The 21,748-nt window shown below is 39.2% G+C and overlaps 1 protein-coding gene across 1 annotated transcript in view; it reads right to left on the minus strand.

The window, feature by feature from the left end:
- The window catches only part of CLCN5 (chloride voltage-gated channel 5), a 28,918-nt gene extending 17,766 nt beyond the window's left edge, over nucleotides 1-11,152 (minus strand). The window contains exons 1-3 of the mRNA XM_054714004.1: nucleotides 11,033-11,152; nucleotides 7,984-8,083; nucleotides 4,472-4,659 (exon numbers count right to left, since the gene is read on the minus strand). Coding sequence (XP_054569979.1) covers nucleotides 4,472-4,659; nucleotides 7,984-8,083; nucleotides 11,033-11,140 — 396 coding nt within the window. The 5' untranslated portion in view covers nucleotides 11,141-11,152. The remainder of the gene's footprint in view (nucleotides 1-4,471; nucleotides 4,660-7,983; nucleotides 8,084-11,032) is intronic.
- Nucleotides 11,153-21,748: the final 10,596 nt, after the last annotated feature.

Raw genomic sequence — 21,748 nt, forward strand, 5'->3', positions numbered from 1 at the left:
TAATAGGTTTTCAGGAGAGGAAATCAGAGAAAAAACATAATATTAAATTGCTTAAGATGTTTCTTTCCCGATTATCAGCAAAGCTTCTACTAAAAACACTGTCAGCCCATTTGCTCTTTAAAATGAAGGGCTTGCTACACCCAAAGGAAACTGACAATGGCTTCTAAGGATAGACAAGAACAAGGGCAAACAAATTCCTGAAGCAAATTCACTTTCTATGTGAGTGGTTTGATAAATTTTGTAGTCAACGGTACAGTTGACCCTTAAGCAATGCTGGATTAAAGATACTGACCCCTGAGCAGTTGAAAATCCCCATATAACTTTTTTTTTTAATTTTTCAATTATAGTTTACATCAGTATTACTTTGTATTAGTTTCAGGTGTACAGCACAGCAGATAGACAACCATATACTCTATAAAGGGATCCCCCAATATTTCAATTACCCACCTGGCCCTATACATAGTTATTAGAATATTATTGACTATATTCTATATGCTGTAATTTCAATCCATGCAACTATTCTGAAATTACCAATTTGTATTTCTTAATCCCTTCACCTTTTTCACCCAGTGCACCACCCCCTCTGGAAACTAACACTCTGTTCTCTGTATCTATGAGTCTGTTTCTATTTTGTTCATTTATTTTGTTCTTTAGATTCCCCATATAACTTTTGACTCCCCCTAAACTTAACTGCAGTTGGCCCTTCACATCCATGGATTAAACCAATTGAAAATAAAAAACTATCTTTGATCTGCAGTTGGGAAACCACGATGGTAATATGTAAATACTGTGTTCCATTTGTGGTTGGTTGAATCCACGGAGGTTTGAATCCATGAAGGAAAACACAAAGGGCTGATTATATTTAGTAGTATTGAAAAAAATTCTGCATATAAGTGGACCCGCACAATTCAAAACTGTGTTACTCAAGGTCAACTGTAGCCCGGCCAGCCTGGCTCAGTGATTGAGCATCGATCTATGAACCAGGAGCTCAGGGTTCAATTCCTGGTCAGGGCACATGCCCAGGTTGCAGGCTCAATCCCCAGTAGGGGGCATGCAGAAGGCAGCCAATCAATGAATCTATCTCACCTTTGATGTTTCTCTCTCCCTCTCCTTTCCTCTCTGAAATCAATAAAAATATGTCTTTTTTTTTAAGTCAACTTTATTAAGATTAATAGCCCTTCTTTTCAAATGGCTGGACCTTGGCTACACATTGAAAGTTTGAGTTGGCTCTAAAGTTTCATTAAATTCACCTTTGGCAACCTACCTCGGTATCAAATTCTCATAGGAGGTTATAGTGTCTAAAATTCATGGGTGTTTTTCTTAAAATACACAATTATGTTCTGTAGAGAATGATCACATCGTTGAGAGAATTTTGCTACCACAGATTCAGCAACAAGTTTATGTAGTAGAAGTTCCAGACTCTGACCACAAAACCAAACCAGTAAAATGCCAGATATCCCAAAGAATAAAATGGCAATAGCAATTTTTTAAATGGAGAAATGAGAATAGAGATAATATACTTTTGAAAATACCCTATGATAATAAAGTCTGTGAGAAAATAAATCTAATTTTAACCACCAATAAGGAATTACCAACATTAAGGGCTTGCAAATAGTTATGTCCTATAAAAAAAAAACTATTTTGAACATAAGGAGATTATGCATGCTGATAGACACATTAGAAGTTGAAATTCAATCAAATTACACAAAACACAAAACTCAATGAACTTTTGACTTTTTAAAACATAATACAATTTAAAAATTTGCTGACCTAGACAAGGAGAACTAAAATGGACAGGTTTTTTCTGAATTATAATTTTGACACAAGGTTTCCATTATCTTACTCCCTCAGAGAAACATAAAATTGTTCTCTCTTTGCTTTTGGAATGTAGCTAGGGAAGAAGACTCCAGAAATTGGAAACAAAGAGGAAAGGGGGGAGAAAGGAAATGTAGCTGAAACTGGCTAGAGGCAGAGATCCGGAGGCCAAGTTCTTGGCAGGAGAACTCTTAAAACCCAGAAGACTTTTTTCCCCAAGCAAGGATTTTGTTCATAAAAAGGAGAGCCAGATACATTTTTCACTTGACAAATCTCAAGCTCCAGTTTGAAAGTTATAGTTGGAACACTTAAAAATATTCCCAGCTATAAAGGGGTAGCAGGGAAGGGTGATGCAACAATAGTTCCGTATCTTGATTGTGGTAGTGGTTACATAAATCTATACATGTAATAAAATTGCAGGGGACTACACACACACACACACACACACACACACACACACACTGAGTGGAGAGATTATTATGATCTTTGAATGCATAATAATCTGGCCCCTCAGAATATATATATATATATATATATATATATATATATATATATATATATATATTAAAGGCCTGGTGCATGAATTCGTGCATGGGTGGGGTAAGGCTAGCCTGACCCGGGGGAGGGAACATGGGCGATTGGATGGTCTGCCTGCTGGTTGAACTCCTGGTCGAGGGGACAATTTGCATATTATCCTTTTATTATATAGGATATACACAGAGTGGCCAGATTATTATGCGTTCAGAGATCATCATAATCTTGCCAGTGTATATCTATGCATGTAAAACAGAAGAAATAAGGTCTGTGGATAAGGGCTGGGTGAAAGGTAAGGGAGCCCTCCCTATATACTGTTTTGCAACTTCCTGTGAATCTATACTTCAAAAATAAGTTTTCTAAAGCAAGGGAATCATAAACACATAAGATACACACACACACACACACACACACACACACACACACACACACACACACTCACCTTAAATTCTAGGGCTTCTCAAATTTTTCTGCCCAAGTACTCCTAATCTAAGAAAGTAAATAGAGATTTCAGGGTAGGGGATGGGGGCATCCAGGAGCAGAGCTAAAATAGAGATTGTTTTATCTTAACAAACATGGGAATTTTGCATTTCTTTTTAATGATGGTTTACATTTAATTTTTGAGAAAAAAATTCTGCCAAATATTTAGGAAAGACTGATATTCTGGCAAGGCACATAACATTTATCCTGTGGTTTCACCTACTCTCTGACACAGTGACCCCAGTTTGAGAAGCTTACATTTAAACACTCTCATACATATACTATATATTTACCACTGTTATTGAACTGTTCCCCAAGCCAAAATATGCAGTCATATATACACACAAACACTGTTATTTATGACTTTATTATTCTCCTACCCTTTTTTCCCTTGATTGACTCTGTGTGTGTGTGTGTGTGTGCGCGCGCGCACCCCACTTCAAATGTGGACCAAAGTAGGTGGGGAGAAAGTATATGTAATACTTTCAACAATAAAGATTTGAAATAAAAATAAATAAAATGTTACATGAATCTTAAAAAATAAAATTTAAAAGTACAAACAGTCAGCCAGTGTGGCTCAGTGGTGGAGCATCGACCTATGAACCAGGAGGTCACGGTTCCATTCCCAGTCAGGGCACATGCCTGGGTTGTGGGCTCATCCCCCAGTAGAGGGTGTGCAGAAGGTGGCTGATCGATGATTCTCTCTCATCATTGATGTTTCTGTCTCTCTCTCCCTCTCCCTTCCTCTCTAAAGTCAACAAAAATATATTAAAAATAAATAAGTAAAATAAAAGTACAAACATATTTCCTAGTGTTATCCCCCTCACTTCACCAACAGAGCGGATGAGTAGTGAGCTAAGATAGTACCTGTTTTAATTGGTAGAAGTCAGAGTGAAATTGGGAATTGAGAGTTGCTTTGTTCAGTTTTATTTTCCATTTTTTTATTTTTAGTAGAAAAGATCTAACTTACAACCAAGTGGTAATAGAAAGGCAAGGAACTGCAAAACAAAGTTAATACTTCTTTGAAAAATATAGGCTAGCAGAGAAGGACAAATGAAAATATTGACAATCTCAAAATGGGACTGGGGCAAGTTTATTCCTGGTTTTCTGTTGTTTTGATATAGAATGTATTATAATTTTTTCATATTCAGAGTATAGGTTTTTACTTATACTAAGGATGTCATCAGCATTTTGAGCAAAGTGTACCATAGTTTTTTTAATGTTGTAATGTAATGCTCAGGAGAAAATTACTTTTGGAATCTACACAATAAACTTTTTTAACCCAGTCCATCCTTTGTTAGAAATTGTAGCTTTCCTGTTGGGTGGTTCTAACTTTTCTACTGAAATTATTAGAGAAAGATAGATTCAGTCACACTGTGCACTAAAACCAAGAAGAAACAATAAGCTTGTTTAAAACAAGCAAAAATGTTAAGTAATTGTGTAACCATCAAACGCTTCCACGTGCCAGAAGAGATGGAAATAGGACTGCACTTAAACCACAGAAAAAGGAAGCTGGCAGTGGTTCCCGTTTTCATGAAAAGGAAAACAAGGGGAGAGTCCACAGTTGCCATGAGTACAGTTAAGAAATGAAGGAAATGTAAGAATAAAAGTCAGTGTTTCCAATATCTTCACTACATGTTACCTCTTCTGTGCTGATGAGAAGCTGAGACCAGCTATTCCACTTTGGGCATTTGTCTTTGTCTTCAAAGGTGACCTGATCGGAGTCCCAGCAACAGTGTTCATGGTTAAACCACAATCCTTCTGTGCATATACCTTCTTTTAAGTCTGTCATCCAATGAGCAGAGATGTCTATCAAGCCAGCTAGGGAACCTGATTTGAGGGGAGGGAAGGAAGGGCCACAAATTTTAGAGCAAATGACAAAAAAGGGATAAAAATAATGGACAAACATATACCTTTCCCCATTCCATCTGCAACTTCTTTCTGATTCTCTGTTTGCTAGATTTTAACCTACTGTCTCTAATAGATTTCACCTATTATTAAATGCCTGTTTGAGAGGGAAAAACAAAACAAAACATTGTCTAAATTAAACACTGTGTCTAGAGAATTTCTACTAGTATATTGGGGAAACTTAAGGGAGAGAAAATAGGTTGGGTGGGAACAAGGAGAAAATGGATTTGACCTTCAGCTGATTTACATGGAAATATTCTGCTTTGGCCCTAGCTGGTTTGGTTCAGTGGATAGAGCGCCGGCCTTCGGACTGAAGGGTCCCGGGTTCGATTCTGACCAAGGGCACATGCCCAGGTTGCAGGCTCGATCCCCAGTTGGGGGCATCCATTAGACAACCAGTCAATGATTCTCTCTCATCATTCTCTCTCCCTCTCCCTTCTTCTCTGAAATCAATAAAAATATTTTTTAATAAAAGAATTATAGTTTTAAAAAAAGAAAGATTCTGCTTTGACTTAGAGTTAATGAATACTGTCAAGTTTATTAAAGATTATTTTATTCTCACTATATGCATAAGATTGAGAAAACTTGAATTGACCATATTAAAGAATATGATATGATGTTATTTGAGTTGGCTTGGGGGAGAGGAACCAATGAAGGCTATGGCCGAAGGACTCAGTCTTGATAGTGATTTTGTCCCATGGACAAGGGAATTTGAGCAATGGGCAGGAAGGCATTCTAGCCTAAGGGAACTAAATTTATAAAAGCACCCACATAGAAAGTTACATGAAGCTGTAGACATATTGAAGCTTCCTGAGCCTGGGACATAAACATTCTGAACTTTTCTTAGTGAGAGGAGCAAACAATATTATATACATAGAAAAATGTGAGAAAATAAATAGTGAATGGGAACTTAGGCACTATGGCTAATAGACTGATAGGGTTCAGATAGTTATAGTACTTTCAATTTGGGCCTTCTCATCATTTCTGTCACCCAGATGAAGAAATTATGGCATTCAAAAATTAAATGGTCTAGAATATAACTTTAGGGAAATAGGAAAGACATCATAAAATTCACAGCCCCTGAATCCCCAGACTGTTCCTGCATTCAGACACACTGCTTCTATTTTAGCTCCCTAATGCTTAAAAACAAAATACCCTGTGTGTATGAGGGAAAGAAAAATATTCACCTAGTGACAAGAAATACATAAAAAAGTTGAGGATATTACATTTACATTCCAACAGGCTGGAGGCCATGTCATGTGTATGTTTTGGTAGGTGCTAAAAGTGTTAACACAGGTTATTTACATACTTGAATAACCTAGTCAAATCTAAATAAAAGTTTGATACCTACTCTTGGCCACTCCAGTTCCCACCTTCTCTTCCTTCTAAATCTTACTGCCTGAATTCCAAAAACTAACATAATGTTATAGAGTTTGGCTTGTTCTCTAGTAGTTTCATGCATGCATGCCTTATCCTAACTAACACAGGTACCCTCAATGCTGTCTTCCCTTCTACTTCTCCTTCTTTTCCCAACCAGCTCCTTCTTCCCTGGTTACAAATTTCATAAAATGCTTTCCCTTGTCCTTCTTACCACTTCAAGCTTTTGTCCCTTCTCTACTTCCTATGAACACCAAATATTTCCAAAACTTTCATACTGCTTTCCTCCCCTTGAACTCTGGCCCCTAATATTTGCCTTAGTTGGTTTTTCAAGGTCATTGGTATTCTCTTAACTGCTAAACTATATAACCTTTTCTCAGTCCTCTTCCTTCTCTTCGGCATCTCTGCAACACTTGGGGCTACAGATCACTCAGTCTATCATTAGCCAGCTCTAAACTGGCCAGACCATGTTCTCTCTCCTGTGCAAGGTAGAAGGGGCACCATTAATACCCTAGACCACAGGGTGACAAATTATGGTCTGAGAGTCAAATCTGCCTCTGTGTTTGTAAATAAAGTTTTTCTTGGTCACAGCCTCACTCATTTGTTTACCTAATGTCTATGGCTGTTTTCATGCTACAGAAACCATTTGGCCCATAAGTCCTAAAATATTTACTATCTGATCCTTTAGAGAAAATGTTTGCTGACCACTGCCCTAGATCATCTTTGAAAAGCCAGCTATGGAAGAGACATTCCTCGCTGCAGCAATCATCTTATACTCCATGGCTTATGATTTATCTCTAGGTAACAGCAGAAGTACCATTAACAACCGGGCTATGTGCTGAGCGCTATATGTGTTCTATCTCATTTAATCTCCACAACAAATGAGTAATAATAGATACTCATTATCCACACTTTATAGATAAGTAAACTAAAGTTTCCAAGGGTTCAGAAACTTGCCAAAAGTCCCAAAACTAGCAAGTTCTGAGGCTTGGATTCAAATCTAGGCAGCCACAAACTAGAGCCTGTGCTGTTAATTGCTATTTCATCTCATCCATCTCCAGGTTTCCCACTTAACATTCATTTTAACTCAATATTCCAGATCTTTCCGCATCCATCTTTTAATGCCATAAGGCTACATCTCTTAGCATCTCTGCCAGGTATTCTTGACTTTCTGCTTCCCCCAGAGGGGGGGAAACCTGCTTGGGAACTTGCTTTAAAGCTGTATTTGCATAGCAAGTGTAATATTACAAGTTAAATTGTATATTAGTCGCAGTGGCTTGGGAGGTTGATGGAGATGACAGGGAAAGGTGGTAGCAGCCCACTTCTCAGCCACCATGAAAGAATGAGATGGTAAACTCCAGGATATGAGCCATGTCTTACATGCTTTTCTTTATCCCCAATTGAGAGAGTAGATTTTTAAGAAATAGCTACAAAAATGTCTCAGGAAGTCCTCTTCTACATCTTCTCTCCTAAACCCCATGTACTATGTATTTTTTTAAAAACTGATTGTTTTCAATAGAAGGGCTCTTCCTCAAGACAAGCACTGAAAGGCCATGCTAACAGCACCTTAAAATGAATACATTATTTTATGGTGTACACAAATGCATTTATATATAAAATTCCTCATTTAACATCATTTATTTACGGGAGATGCAGGTATTTGCATCTCCCGTAAATAAATGAGATATGAGATTTGGAAGCTCATATCCCCTTTACCATGGGGATATGAGCTTCCAAAAGATCCATCAGCAATTTATTTCATGTAGGAGAATTGTAAAGCACAGCACTCAACTCAGGTCATGACTTAGGGGGGGACGCATACCAAAATTTTGTGAGATTTATTTAGAAAACTAACAGAGTTTACCATACCTGATAAAAGCCCAATAAGTAGCATCAACAACCAGCCAGAAAAAGCATCACTCACACTGTGAATTAAGGCCCATGTTGATTCTTTGCTTTTATTGGTAATCTAAGGAGAAATGAGAAAACATTGGTACATTCTACATACACAGTTGCGTTTTCACCTCCAAATGTGCAATGGAGTAAATAAATGCAAAGACAAATATACTTATTGGGAATAGAAACCAATTTGGAGTTATTTCTCAAATAACCTTTGGCTGACCCAAAATAACCAAGAACTTAGAGGTTTATTGAACATTGACTACTGACCCCCACCACTGTCTTCTACAATATCAAAATGCCTACAAGTATCTTATTCAGGCCTTCCCCATTCAGCTGCTGATTTCTTAAAGCATCAATCTATTTTGCTTACTAAAGTGGTCTCTTTCCACCCTAGACATCAGGTATTTCAAGGATTGTCTCCTGACTCATAGCAAATAGTTTGATTGTTTTTCAAAGAATAAACAAACATAAGCTGCCGAAACCGGTTTGGCTCAGTGGATAGAGCGTCGGCCTGCGAACTGAGGGGTCCCGGGTTCGATTCCGGTTGGGGACATGTACTTTGGTTGCGGGCACATCCCCAGTGGGGGGTGTGCAGGAGGCAGCTGATCGATGTTTCTCTCTCATCGACGTTTCTAACTCTGTCCCTCTCTCTTCCTCTCTGTAAAAAAACCAATAAAATATATTTTTAAAAAAATTAAAAAAAACATAAGCTTATTTGAGTGCTGAAAGTACAATCTGAGGTGTACTATCCAGAGCTGTGCTTCAGGTCAGGCAAATCTTGATCAGGTCAGGCAAGACTTGGTCGTCCAAGCGCCTAACTGTAGGTTGATCATAGATACTAGATGATATTAAGAATGCATCTCTTTATTTTCAAAAACCTGCTGGGAATATCTGAGGCTATCAAGAGATACAGAAAGTTTTACCTTTGAGGCCCTAGCCTTGTCAATTTTACCTTTCAGTGTCCACATTTCAAAACCAAGCATTGTGACAGCTTTGTCGTTGGTACTTCCCCCTTCTCTGTACCTCTATTTCTTATCTTTGAAATTATGACTTAGCCACTCCATCTTTATCTATAGCAACATCACAAATAATTATAATAAATTATTATTTTAAAAACTTAAAGTAATTAAAATTTTCATTTTGACCTATAATTTCAAGTTTCCAGTTCAGTGGTGAAAGTAGGTGAGGTGACATTTTTCCCTGTGACAGTGTTTACATTTGAACATTTCATAAACAAATTTTAATTTATTTTGAATTATTGGCATAATTTGTCTCGGATGCAACCATTTTAACATAATGGGAAATATGCTCTTGTCATATCACAGATTACTTTTGCAATGTGAATAAGATTGAGTATGCAACTGTTGACAATTTGAAGTCTGAATTACAGAGAACAGAAATTCAAAAGCCATACAATTCCAAATTTTAAAGCCTACCTGATGAATTGATAAAATAAATAGAATACGTATGTGCTCCCAAATATCAGAAACCTTTTTTAAATTTTATCTTCATTGTTGAAAGTATTACAGATGTCTCCTTTCACCTCCCCCCCCCCATTGACCCTCTCTAGCTTGTACCTGCCCTCCACCCCAAGTCTCCACCACACTATTGTCTGTGTCCATGGGTTATGCATATATACATATATGTTCTTTGGTTTATAGAAATCGCCCTTTTAAGTTAGGATAAGAAAACTCCTATGGGAGTTTTCAGTGGGATAATCAGTGGGATTATCACAAATCCAAGGATTACAAAGGAATTTCTCAAAACCTGTACTTGGGACAACCTGACTCCTGGGTTCTGGTGGCCATGAGAACACCAATCAGGAACTGGGAAAGGCTTAAGAATGAAAAGTGGCCCCGCCGGCATGGCTCAGTAGTTGAGCGTCAACTTATGAACCAGGAGGTCATAGTTCGATTCCTGGTCAGGGCACATGTCCGGGTTGTGGGCTCAATCCCCAGTAGGGAGCATGCAGGAGGCAGCCAATCCATGATTCCATCTCATCATTGATGTTTCCATCTCTCTCTCTCTCCCTCTCCCTTCCTCTCTGAAATCACTTTAAAAAAAAAGAATGAAAAGTGATCTGCTTCGGAGATTTATTGAGAAAGAAATAATGAACTCGGGACAGAATGGGGTCATCTTAAAAATCAAAAATTAAATTCAGAGTCAAAGCATAAATAGTAAGAAGGAAAAAATAATTTTACCTACCGTTGGTTGAAGAAATGTCTCCCCAGAGGATCATCTACTGAATCAGGGTCACTGGGGCTGGGGCCCTACCTTAATAATAAGCTTTCCATGAGCTCCTGACACAAACTAGAAATTATGATTCCCTCATTTAAATGACACACATCAACAAGTTCAAGGCAAATGACCTTGCTGGACTGCTCTGAAAAGTTTTCATCATACTTTGAAAAGTGGAGAAATTCTCTTGTCATATTCACAAGAAGCTGTCCTAGCCATAAGTACCATCTATTACCTATCATGTTAAATCAATGCCCTTAATTTGAATTTGATTGGTCTTGTGGTTTTGTTTGAGCCCAATACATAAATTTATTTTGGTTTTATGGTTGTACAAGAGCTACGAGCACAAAATGTATATCTTGTATGCTTCAGTAAACACTAAAGCTCTGAGATTTTTTTCTTTTATTCCTTTAAAAGGAACCCATTTACTTTTCTTAGTTCTAAAAATCCTGCTTTAAGGGAAAACCATAAAAGGGAGATGAAATGAGAAAGGAGGATCTTTGAAATTTATTTTGGTCACTCCCACCAAGTTTGCATAGGTATTTATACCCATTTCAGGCTGCAAAGATCCTTCTCAACCACTTACTATAGAAAGAAAAATCATCATTAAATATAAATTCTTTTCAAAATCATATAAAAGCACATTAAAATAAAACTCTACATTGCCAATAGAAACCAGATTCAGCCACATCCAGGGCTGAAGGAATGACATATAAAGTATATCTTCAATTTCTTACCCTGGTGTTTCCTAACACTCATGTACCATTTTTCACCTTACCTCTCGATGCCTATCCCGGTCTCGAGACTTCTCTCTCACCCAATCAATTGTATTGAAATCATCATAGGTCCCCACACCAGGGATTGGCTCCTCCAAGAAATCCATCATCCTAGTTGAAGAACCTATTCCTCCACCATTGTATGACTTGTCCTCTATATTGAACAGGAAACAAGACATTAGTAATTCAGACATTCGTCATTTTTAATATCTCTTTTCTGGGCACCAATAGGTGAGCCCTTAAACTATCAGAAGACTACAGTTAGGGTGTGCTGACAAAGCAATAAAATTAATTGCTTGGTGAGAACTTCCATCACATTCAGGGGTTTCAATGGTCTAGGTACAAAATGAGTGTCTTCAGGCAGTGTAAATGGAAGGGGACAGATGAGAGTGGAAGTACAAAGGGAGAACTGACAGGAGTTGAAGTGCAGTGGGAAAGGATTTATGAAACAAAAGACGGAGCTTGGAGCAGCTGAAGTATTTCAGTTTCTGTTATGGAAGGGAGACAAAGGGGTCAAAGACCTCTGTAGACATATCACAGCAGAAAGCATTTTACATTTATGAGGCAATAATTCAATCGTGGGAGGTGGCTTCTGCCTGAATGGGGACTCCAAAGAAAGCATGTCAGCCTCTTCAAGCGTTAAGCTGGCTGGAATGTACATATTTTCTTTCAATAGGTAGAAGACTTTGATCCCTGATGTAACAGGCTTGTAGAAACTTTTACTGAGTATATCAGAACAATCTAAGATTTATAAGTAGAGATTTATAGAGCAGTGTAGGGCTCCATGATGATGTCCCTCCTTGGTCCTTCAATCGTTAAGAAACAAATCCAATTTTCCAACAATCACAGCCCTTTATCTGCTCTGCCTTTAGCATTTCTATTATAATTATTATGCAAATGCTTTATCTTCTTTTCTGGACTAGAAGCTCTTTGAAGGCAGCCCTAGATCTGACTCATCATTGCCTTCTCCAGCATATATCATCTGCCCAAGGCTTAATAAATATCAGCTAAACCAAAGTTTGTTTGATAAACAGTGGTGATAAGGGAGAAGTAGTCAAACTCAGAAGTAGTACTCATACAAGGTTACTTAGTACGGCTTAACAAACTTATTCAAAATATTTCCACAATCCTCTGGTGAAACAATATTTAGCTATTAAACACAAAATGTAAAATAGTACTCAGGTATTTATGTAAATGAACTCTGAGGAAAAATGCAGAGTAATGCCATAATTGAACTCAGCCGGAGCTCACATTTGCAGCATCAACCTAGGCAGATCCAAAGCTTTATCTAGACTATTTGGTGATGAATCCCTCTGCAGAGAAAGTCAAAGTGGGCCTGAACTGACCCCCCCACTCCTCCTATCCGCATCCCCATTTTGACTCTAAACTTCTAACAGACAACTTCAGCACTCTTCTGGGGTCAATTTGAATTAACACCCAAGCTATATCTGGTTTACAAATTTGAGTCTTCCAAATACCTAATTCAGCATATCTTTCACAAGCAACACAGATATTTGAAAGAAAAAACTCTGCAGAATCTAAATCATATTGAAGGTAAGGCTGGGGGTGGTGTTGGACTGGAGGAGGTGAACAAGTTAATCTTAAAACCCCTAATCAAAGTCCTTTCTCTATCTTCCAGCCTACCTGGCTGTAAAATGGTTGGCTGCTGAATCACCAGTCCAGCATTTCCTATCATGTTAGTGGCATACTGATAAAGATCAGTGTTGGTGTGCTGTTTGAGAGCTTAGAGGGAAATAGCCAGCTAGGAAATGAGGGCAGAAAGAGAATAAAGTATGTGAGGAGGGGGAAAAAGACAAGCTGTTTCAATTCTCAAGACAAATGCTGACATGAACACAGGACACCAAAAAATCAGAAATTTACTTTTTAAAGCAGGTTAATGCTTCAGTGGAATTTGCTCTGGTTTAAGAGTGTTCCTTTCAGGAGAAATTAAATAAGGATTTTGTGAAATTGATTTTTAAAAGCAATAGCTATCTAATGTTACACTATTATCAAATGAAGCCCCCCCCCCACCCAGCTCAAAGGATATTAAGACAACATGAAAATCTGCAACAGCTTCCTAACAGAAATGAAAGAATCCTCTTACATCACTAGGTAACATGAGCACTGCATCATCCTCCTTTGTAGATAGTCTCCTGTTATAAATGCAAATTGTCAGGCAGCTCTAAAAGAGCAGGCAGTCATTACAATCTGACAACAGACTGCTTGTGATTCTCCAGATTCCCTTCTCCCTGGGGTCACGCTTCTGTCCCTGGCCAGGCTCAAATCGGCTTACCTTCAATTATAGCTTTCTTTTTTTCTGCCTCAAGGAAGAAATAACCTTGGCAGCCCGCATTTGGTCATTTAGGTTGAGAAGCTTTTACAGAAGGAGCCCCGGCATAAACTGCTTTAGAGGGGCACTTGCTGCTTTCTCTGCCTTTCACAGGAACAAACACCACCTAAAGAATTACCAGTGTTCCCCGGCAGTCAGAGTGTGATGTCACTGTTGGAATCACGTGACCAGACCCTTGGACCAGCCTTGGAGAAAGGAAGATTTTTTAACCGAGCACAGCAGCCTTAAAGATGTAGTCTCATAAAACAAAAGCCATCAGAGTAGGGGCAGTCAGGGCAGTTCAGAAAACTAGGGTCCATTTCCATCTGACTTATTTCACTTAGTGTAATACCCTCAAGGAAGGACAAAAATCACATGATATCACTTATGTGTAGAATATAAAATAAAACAAAATAAATGAACACACAAAACAAAAACAAACTCATAGATACAGAGAACAGACTGCTGGTTACCAGAGGGGAGGGAAAGGGGGAGGGCAAAAATGGGTCAAGAGGGTCAAATATATGGTGATGGATGGAAACTAGGTTTTTGGTGTTGAGCAGGCAGTAGGGCATACAGCTATCGAATTATAATGTTGTGCACCTGAAACTTTTATAATGTTATAAACCATATTACCTCAATAAAAAAAATTTTTTTTAATGAAAACTGGGGACCTGACAAGTTTTAGTCTTCAGACCACATTTAGCAGAAAATCCAAGAAGGCAAAGTAGAAATCTCCAAAAGCATTTAGAGTTACAGGGATCCTAAGTAAAAAAGGAAGAGAGGCAAATACAGAAAAGGCTTTTTAAAAAAATGCACTGCATAGCAATAACCCGGATAAAATCTCACAAATATTAACACTGACTGAAAGTTCCCAGACCCAAAAGAGTACATAGCATGATTCTTTTCATACAAGCAATACCAGGCAAACCTAAATTATACTGTTTTTGTATAGGATACAAATGTAAGTAACTACATTACAAAGAGAAGCAAGAAAATGATGAAAGTAAAAACAGTGGCTACCCAGAGAAAGAGAGGGGGTTGTCATCTGGATGGAGCACATGGTAAGGGTGGAGCTTCTGGAATGCTTGTAATTTTTCTTTTTTTTTTTTAAGTTGACATCATTTATTGAGTGACTTCTAGTATGTATTATGTTAGCAGTTGCATTTAGCAGTTATTTAACATATTCTCTTCATCCATTTAATCAACAAACATTATGTAACTTACAGCCAGTTTATGGCCAAACTGAAAATTTTTCATGTTGGCTATTATCATTTTTTTAAAAATTATCTTTATTGTTGAAAGTATTGCAGATGTCCCCTTTTTCCCCCAATTGACCTCCCTTCTCCCCATTCCCATCCCCTCCCCAGGCCTTCACCCCACTATTGTCTGTGTCCATGGTTTATGCATATTTTCAAATAAGTTCTTTGATTGATCTCTCCCCCCTCTTTCCCTCTGAGGATCCTCAATCTGTTGCATGCTTCCATGTCTCTGGACCTATTTTGTTTGTCAGTTTATTTTGTTCATAAACTTGTCTTTCTCTGACTGGCTTACATATTTCACTTAGCATAATACTCTCTAGGTCCCTCCGTGTTGTCTCAGAGGGTAAGAGATCCCTCTTTTTTACAGCTGCATAGTATTCCATGGATCTGAGCAGTGATTACCTGAGTGCTGACATTATAATTATTCTTTACACTGTACACATATGTTTTATGCCTTTCTATGTAAACATCATAATTAGAGAAAAAAATAAAAAACGAACTGCACATGAACTGACTATACAAGATCAGTTCTTTAAAAGTACCTAATAACTTTAAGCCCTAGCTGGTTTGGCTCAGTGGATAGAGTGTGACCAGAGCCTGTGGACTGAAGGGTCCAGGTTCGATTCTGGTCAAGGGCACATGCCCTGGTTACAGGCTCGGTCCCCAAAGGGGGCACGCAGGAGGCAGCTGATCAATGATTCTCTCTCATCATTGATGTTTCTATCTTTTTCTCTCTCCCTCCTCTCTGAAATCAATAAAAACATATTTAAAATAAAATAAAATCACCTAACAACTTTGAAAACCCAGAATACAGTTAAGAAAATGAGTTGTTCCTTAGTATTAGTGCTCTAGACAGAAAGAAACATAAAATCAGAAGATCTCATTAATCCAAATTGGGTAAAAGTAGCTATTTTAGCCATGGAAATGAATTCACTAATACCTGTGCACTATTTTAAAGGCTTTCCCGCCCTAGCCTGTTTGGCTCAAAGGATAGAGCGTCAGCCTGCAAACCAAAGGGTCCCGAGTTCGATTCCACTCAAGGGCACGTACCTTGGTTGCAGGCTCCTCCCCAGACTGGGCCCTGGTTGGGACTCATGCAGGAGGCAACCAATTGATGTGTTTCTCTCACATAGATATTTCTCTCTTTCTTCCACTCTCCCTAAAAATCAATGGGAAAATATCTTCACGTGAGGATTAACAAAAAAGAGGGGGGGAAAAGGCTTTCCCTTCCTTGGCCTTATTCTGAGAGCTATTTTTAAGCAGGTCTTAATTAATTGTACAATAAGGCCAGGCCAGTAAAGAAGAATCAAATTGCCATTTCCCAACTTCCTAAGTGAATCCATAGGATGGCCACTGTTAAACATTAATCCAATTAGCGTGCTCCAATAATCAGACTTAAATTGAGGGCTTTAAATGTGGGGTTACTCTAATCAATTCTTAAAGTCCAATACATCCTGAAATGTTAATACAACAAAACCTTATGAAATGTAAGGAACTTAAGGAAACCTGTATCCTCCAAGTCTAGTCCATCATTATTATGACATCTCAGTTTCTTATTTTTTAATATATTTTTATTGATTTCAGAGAGGAAAGGAGGATAGAGAGACAGAAACATCAATGATGAGAGAGAGTCATTGATTGTCTGCCTCCTGCACACCCCTCCCCCCCCACCCACACACACACTGGGGATCAAGCCCACAACTCATGTGCCTTGACCAGGAATCAAACAATGACCTCCTGGTTCATAGGTGGATGCTCAACCACTAAGCCACACCAGCTGGGCAACATCTCACTTTCTTGATGAATTAATCTAGCTGACTGAGAAGAATTAAAATTAAATAGCAACTGATGGTATTGTGGCAATGAACTACAAAGCTTAAAAAGCAAAACTATTTATAGCCCAAGTGTGACTGTCTTATACAATTACACTTTTAGAAAAGTATATATTATATATATCTTACTTAAAGAGGATGGCATGCCCAACCTCACAATCTTCCTTCAAGGTCATTCTTTATTAAGTAGGATTCTACCTGTAGTATTTAAAAACCACTACAGAATTCACTTATATTATCTAGTAAGATTTACATTACCTTATTAGACTATAAGATGCTATTTGTTATAGTACCTAAAAAATGCCCTTCAACATATAGTGACTGGATTGCATAACTAGCACCATATCACTAACTTTTGATGCAAGAGCATGTGTTTTTCAAATGCTACACCAGTGCTTCTAGGGCAAGGACTTTTTGTTCCATGTAAATTTACTTCCTTTGAAAACTAGAAGGCTGGTAGCTATAATGCAGTCCTCATTCTAAAATGGGGTTTAATTACAATTCAGATAGCCTGGCCAGCATGGCTCAGTGGTTGAGTGTTAACCTATGAACCAGGAGGTCACGGTTCAATCCCCCATCAGGGCACATGCACAGGTTGTGGGCTCAGTCCCTAGTGTGGAGTGTGCAGGAGGCAGCTGTTATGATTCTCTCTCATCATTGATGTTTCTATCTCTCCCTCCCTCTCCTTTCCTCTCTGAAATCAATAAAAATATATTAAGAGAACACACAAAACAATTCAGTTAACTGAAGAACTTGTATATATATATACACTGAGTGTCCAGATTATTATGATCTTTGAATGCATAATAATCTGGCCACTCAGTGTATATCCTCTCTAATAAAAGAGTAATATGCAAATTAACCATCACTCCACTATATAAGCCATGCCTACCAGCCAAGCCACACCCACCAGCTAATCAGGGTGAGTATGCAAATTAACTCCAACCAAGATGGCTACCAGAAGGGAGGCTTGGGTTTCCCCGGCAACAGAGGAAGCCAAGCTTTCCACACACTCTGGCAGGCCCAGGCCTCCACTCAAGGATACAAAGTTTCAATTATAGAAGGTAAACAAATCCAAATGGCAGCAGCCACAGAGCTGGAAAGAGTGAGAGGCTTGGGTTTTCAGGCAATGGAGGAAGCTAAGCTTTCTGCACACCCTGGCCGGCCCAGGCCTCTGCTTAAGGCTACAAAGTTTCAATTATAGAAGATACATCAATCCTAAGAGAAATGGCTGCCGGCCCTGGAGCGAGCAGGAGGCTTGGTTCCGCTCCAGGCTACAAAGTTTCAATTGTAGAAGGTAAATAAATTCCAGATACCAGGGCCTCTGCTTGGGTCACCAGGGCCGTGGCCGGCCTGCAAACCACCACAGGCCCCTCGCTCAGGCCTCTCCATGCCCCAAGGGAACCCCACTCTGACCCAGGACACCATTCAGGGCAAACCAGCTGGCCCCCACCCATGCACCAGGCCGCTATCCTATTTAATAAAGGAGTAATATGCATATTGACCATCACTCCAACACACAAGATCAAGATAGCTGCCCCTATGTGGTCAAAGATCCTGCCCCTGTGGACACAAGATGGCCACCACAAGATGGCCAGTAGGGGAGGGTAGTTGGGAGGGACCAGGCCTGCAAGGGAAGGCAGTTGAGAGGGACCAGGCCTGCAAGGGAAGGCAGTTGAGAGGGACCAGGCCTGCAAGGGAGGGCAGTTGGAGGCAATCAACCCTGCAGAGGAGGGCAGTTAGGGGTGACCAGGCCAGCAGAGGAGGGAAGTTAGGGGTGACCAGGCAGGCAGAGGAGGGAAGTTGGGGGAAAACAGGCTGGCAGGGGAGCAGTTAGACATCAATCAGGCTGGCATGGGAGTGGTTAGGGGGTGATCAGGCTGGCAGGAAGAAGCAGTTAGGGGAAATCAGGAAGGCAGGCAGGCGAGCAGTTGGGAGCCAGCAGTCCTGGATTGTCAGAGGGATGTCCAGTGGGATCGGGCCTAAACGGGCAGTCGGACATCCCTCGAGAGGTCCCAGATTGGAGAGGGTGCAAGCTGGGCTGAGGGACAACCGCCCCCCCCGCCCCCGTGCACGAATTTCGTGCACCGGGCTTCTAGTCTATAATAATAAAAGTGTAATATGCTAATTAGACCGGATGTCCTTCCAGTGGAAGCTGGGGCTGCGAGGGAAATATGGGTCCCGGGTGCCAGAGGGAAGCTGGTGACAGCAGCCAGGGGAAGGAAGGCCTACTCTTGCACGAATTTTGTGCATCGGGGCCTCTAGTCCTATATAATAAAAGGCTAATATGCAAATTGTCCCTTCAACCAGGAGTTCGACCAGCAGGCAGGCCGGCCAACCACCCATGTCCCCTCGCCCTGGTCAGGCTGGCCGGACCCCACCCATGCACGAATTCATGCACCAGGCCTCTAATATATATATGTGTGTGTGTGTGTGTGTGTGTGTGTGTGTGTGTGTGTACCTTAGGCCAGATTATTATGCGTTCAGAGATCATACATATCCCATGGACACAGACAATAGTGTGGTGAAGGCCTGGGGTGGGGAGCAACTGCGGGGTAGAAGGGGTCAATGGGGAAAAAGGGAGACATCTGTAATACTTTCAACAATAAAGATAAAATTTTAAAAAAAGCAATGAGGTGCTGATATTCAAAGTTTAATATTATATTTCTTTTACTCTTTCCTATCTCGCCCCCAATTCGGTCTCTGCCACACTTGTGATATCTAGTATATGTTCATTATACCTACTGCCAGATGTAGGTCAATTGAAATTATTGTGAAAATGAAACAAGGAGATGCTTACCAATTATTAATGCATCCTATGCTAGATAAACAATAATATAGTTAATATTTGAGGACAAGCAGAGTTATCTTTTTGGAACACAGATCTGATCAGATCATTTTCTGATTTCCAAAATGTGAGTGACTCTGACAGCAATCTTTCATTTTATTTTATTGATTGTGAGAGAGAGAGCAAGAGAGAGAGAGAGAGAGATTTGTTGTTCCACTTATGTATGCATTCATTAGTTGCTTCTTGTTTGTGACCTGACCGGGGATCGAACCTGAAACATTGGCATATTGGGATGACGCTCTAACCAACTGAGCTACACAGCCAGGGCCTCCTACAACAATCTTTTAAAACTTTCAGCATATAGCCCTAGACAGTTTGGCTCAGTGGATAGACCGTTGGCCTGCAGACTAAAGAGTCCCATGTTCAATCCGGTCAAGGGCACATGCCCGGGTTGTGGACTCAATCCCCAGTAGGGGGCATGCAGGAGGCAGCCAATCAATGATTCTCTCTCATCATTAATGTTTCCATCTCTCTCTCCCTCTCCCTTCCTCTCTGAAATCAATAAAAAATATATTTTTTAATTAAAAAAATAAATTTTCAGCATATGAAGACCACTTAATGGGCACTTGACACAAGTGTGGACCAAGATTTTTAAAATATCTATCATAATGTTTAGAATGGGAAAAATAAAATATTTTAAAATGTATAATGATAATGATGACAATGATATTACTACTATTATAGGTTTCATCAATGAAAGGGATTAAATTATTGGCATTCTTTCATGGAGGTATCTATAATATCTGACTTGATGACAAAATAGCTTTAGCTGTGGGTCATAGTTTACACAATCCGTTGGTTTCCTGTTTTTAGAATTTTTATATTTAGTAAAAAGAAAGGGTAAATTCATAAGACTTAGTTGTCAAGAATGGTAGCAGAAATTACCTACCCATTCAGAACCAACTACTAAAGTAGAAAGAAAGTAATGCAATGCAAAAGCCTTTTCAAGAAATGGTGTATTGTCTAGCCAGTGTGGCTCAGTGGCTGAGCATCGACCTATGAACCAGGAGGTCACTGTTTGATTCCTGGTCAGGGCACATTCCTGGGTTGCAGGCTCGATCCCCAGTGTAGGGTGTGCAGGAGGCAGCCAATCAATGATTCTCTCTCATCATTGATGTTTCTCTCTCCCTCTCCCTTCCTTTCTGAAATCAATAAAAGTATATTTAAAAGAAAGAAAGAAGAAAAGAGAAGAGAAAAGAAAAGAAAAAAAGAAAAGGAAAGAAAAAGAAAAGAAAAGAAAAGGTGTATTAAGAGTTAAGCTTCTGCCCTGGCTGGTGTGGCTCAGTTGGTTGAGCATCGTCCCATGCACCAAAAGGTGCTGGTTCCCAGGATGTGGGTTTGATCCCTGGTTGGGGTGGGTGCAGGAGATATGTTTCTCTCTTTCCCTTTCTCTCTCTTTCTAAAAAATAAATAGAAACATTTAAAAAAAAAAAGAGTCAAACTTCTGGTGCGTAAAATACTCTGCCAAGGAAGGTAGAGAAAAATTATACAACCCCCCTAAAGGTCAAATTTAGGTACTTAGATAAGTCTAGATTTTTGTCTCTATACAAAAAAAAAGTAAAATTTAACTCAAGTTTTGAAGGCATAGTGTGCCCTAAATTTATATAAAAGAATCCACTGCTCTAACAGAAAAATGATTCAAGTACAATTAGATCTTGACTAAAAGAAGAAAAGTCCTCAAAAGACTAATGTGCATTACTTGAGTCCTTAAGTGGGGGAGTAGGAGTATTAGGGGAGAAAAAGAAACATTGAAACAGCTTTTCCAGTAGGCTAGTCTTAGGTCTAAAAACTTAACAATGGGTCTTTAGAAACACACAGCTTGAATGAGGAGGCATATAAATGAATGCATTTAGCTCCTTTCCCTTCATGGAAACCACTTTCTAATTTTTTTTCTAAAAATCCCATGATGCTTAAAACTAAAAAAAAACACACCCTTCAGATACAAGAAAATAAATTGCTACTTGAGAATAATGTTTCTTTTAATCCCTAACCAATATGCCATTAGAAATTTACCTGGGGGCTGAACAGTAACTGATTAAATGAACTAGTTAAACACTAACAAAAACACAAGGGGAAAGAGGATAGAAAGAAACCTCATGCACCACTCCTAAAGCCCTGCTTTAGTAATATCCAAGTTGTATGAGGGCGCACTTATTAGCAGCAGCCTAAAGAAAGAAATAAGTATTCAAAGAAATGGGCAGGGCTACAACAACTTTAAATAGTTCAATTTTTTAATATATTTCAGTTTTTACAGGGATATATTATATTTTTACAAGATTAAAACCACATCTAAACCCCCCAAAATCAATACTCTACCCAGCACACATCAGCAGAAATTCATCCTGTGGTCATTTAAATTTTACCTTTATTCTATAGCAAGTACTCAAATACTAAGAGCCTACGGTATGCCATTTCTCACTTCCATACCTGCTCTCCCTTCCATTATT

Source organism: Eptesicus fuscus, chromosome 1 (assembly GCF_027574615.1).
Source record: "Eptesicus fuscus isolate TK198812 chromosome 1, DD_ASM_mEF_20220401, whole genome shotgun sequence".
NCBI lineage: Eukaryota > Metazoa > Chordata > Mammalia > Chiroptera > Vespertilionidae > Eptesicus > Eptesicus fuscus.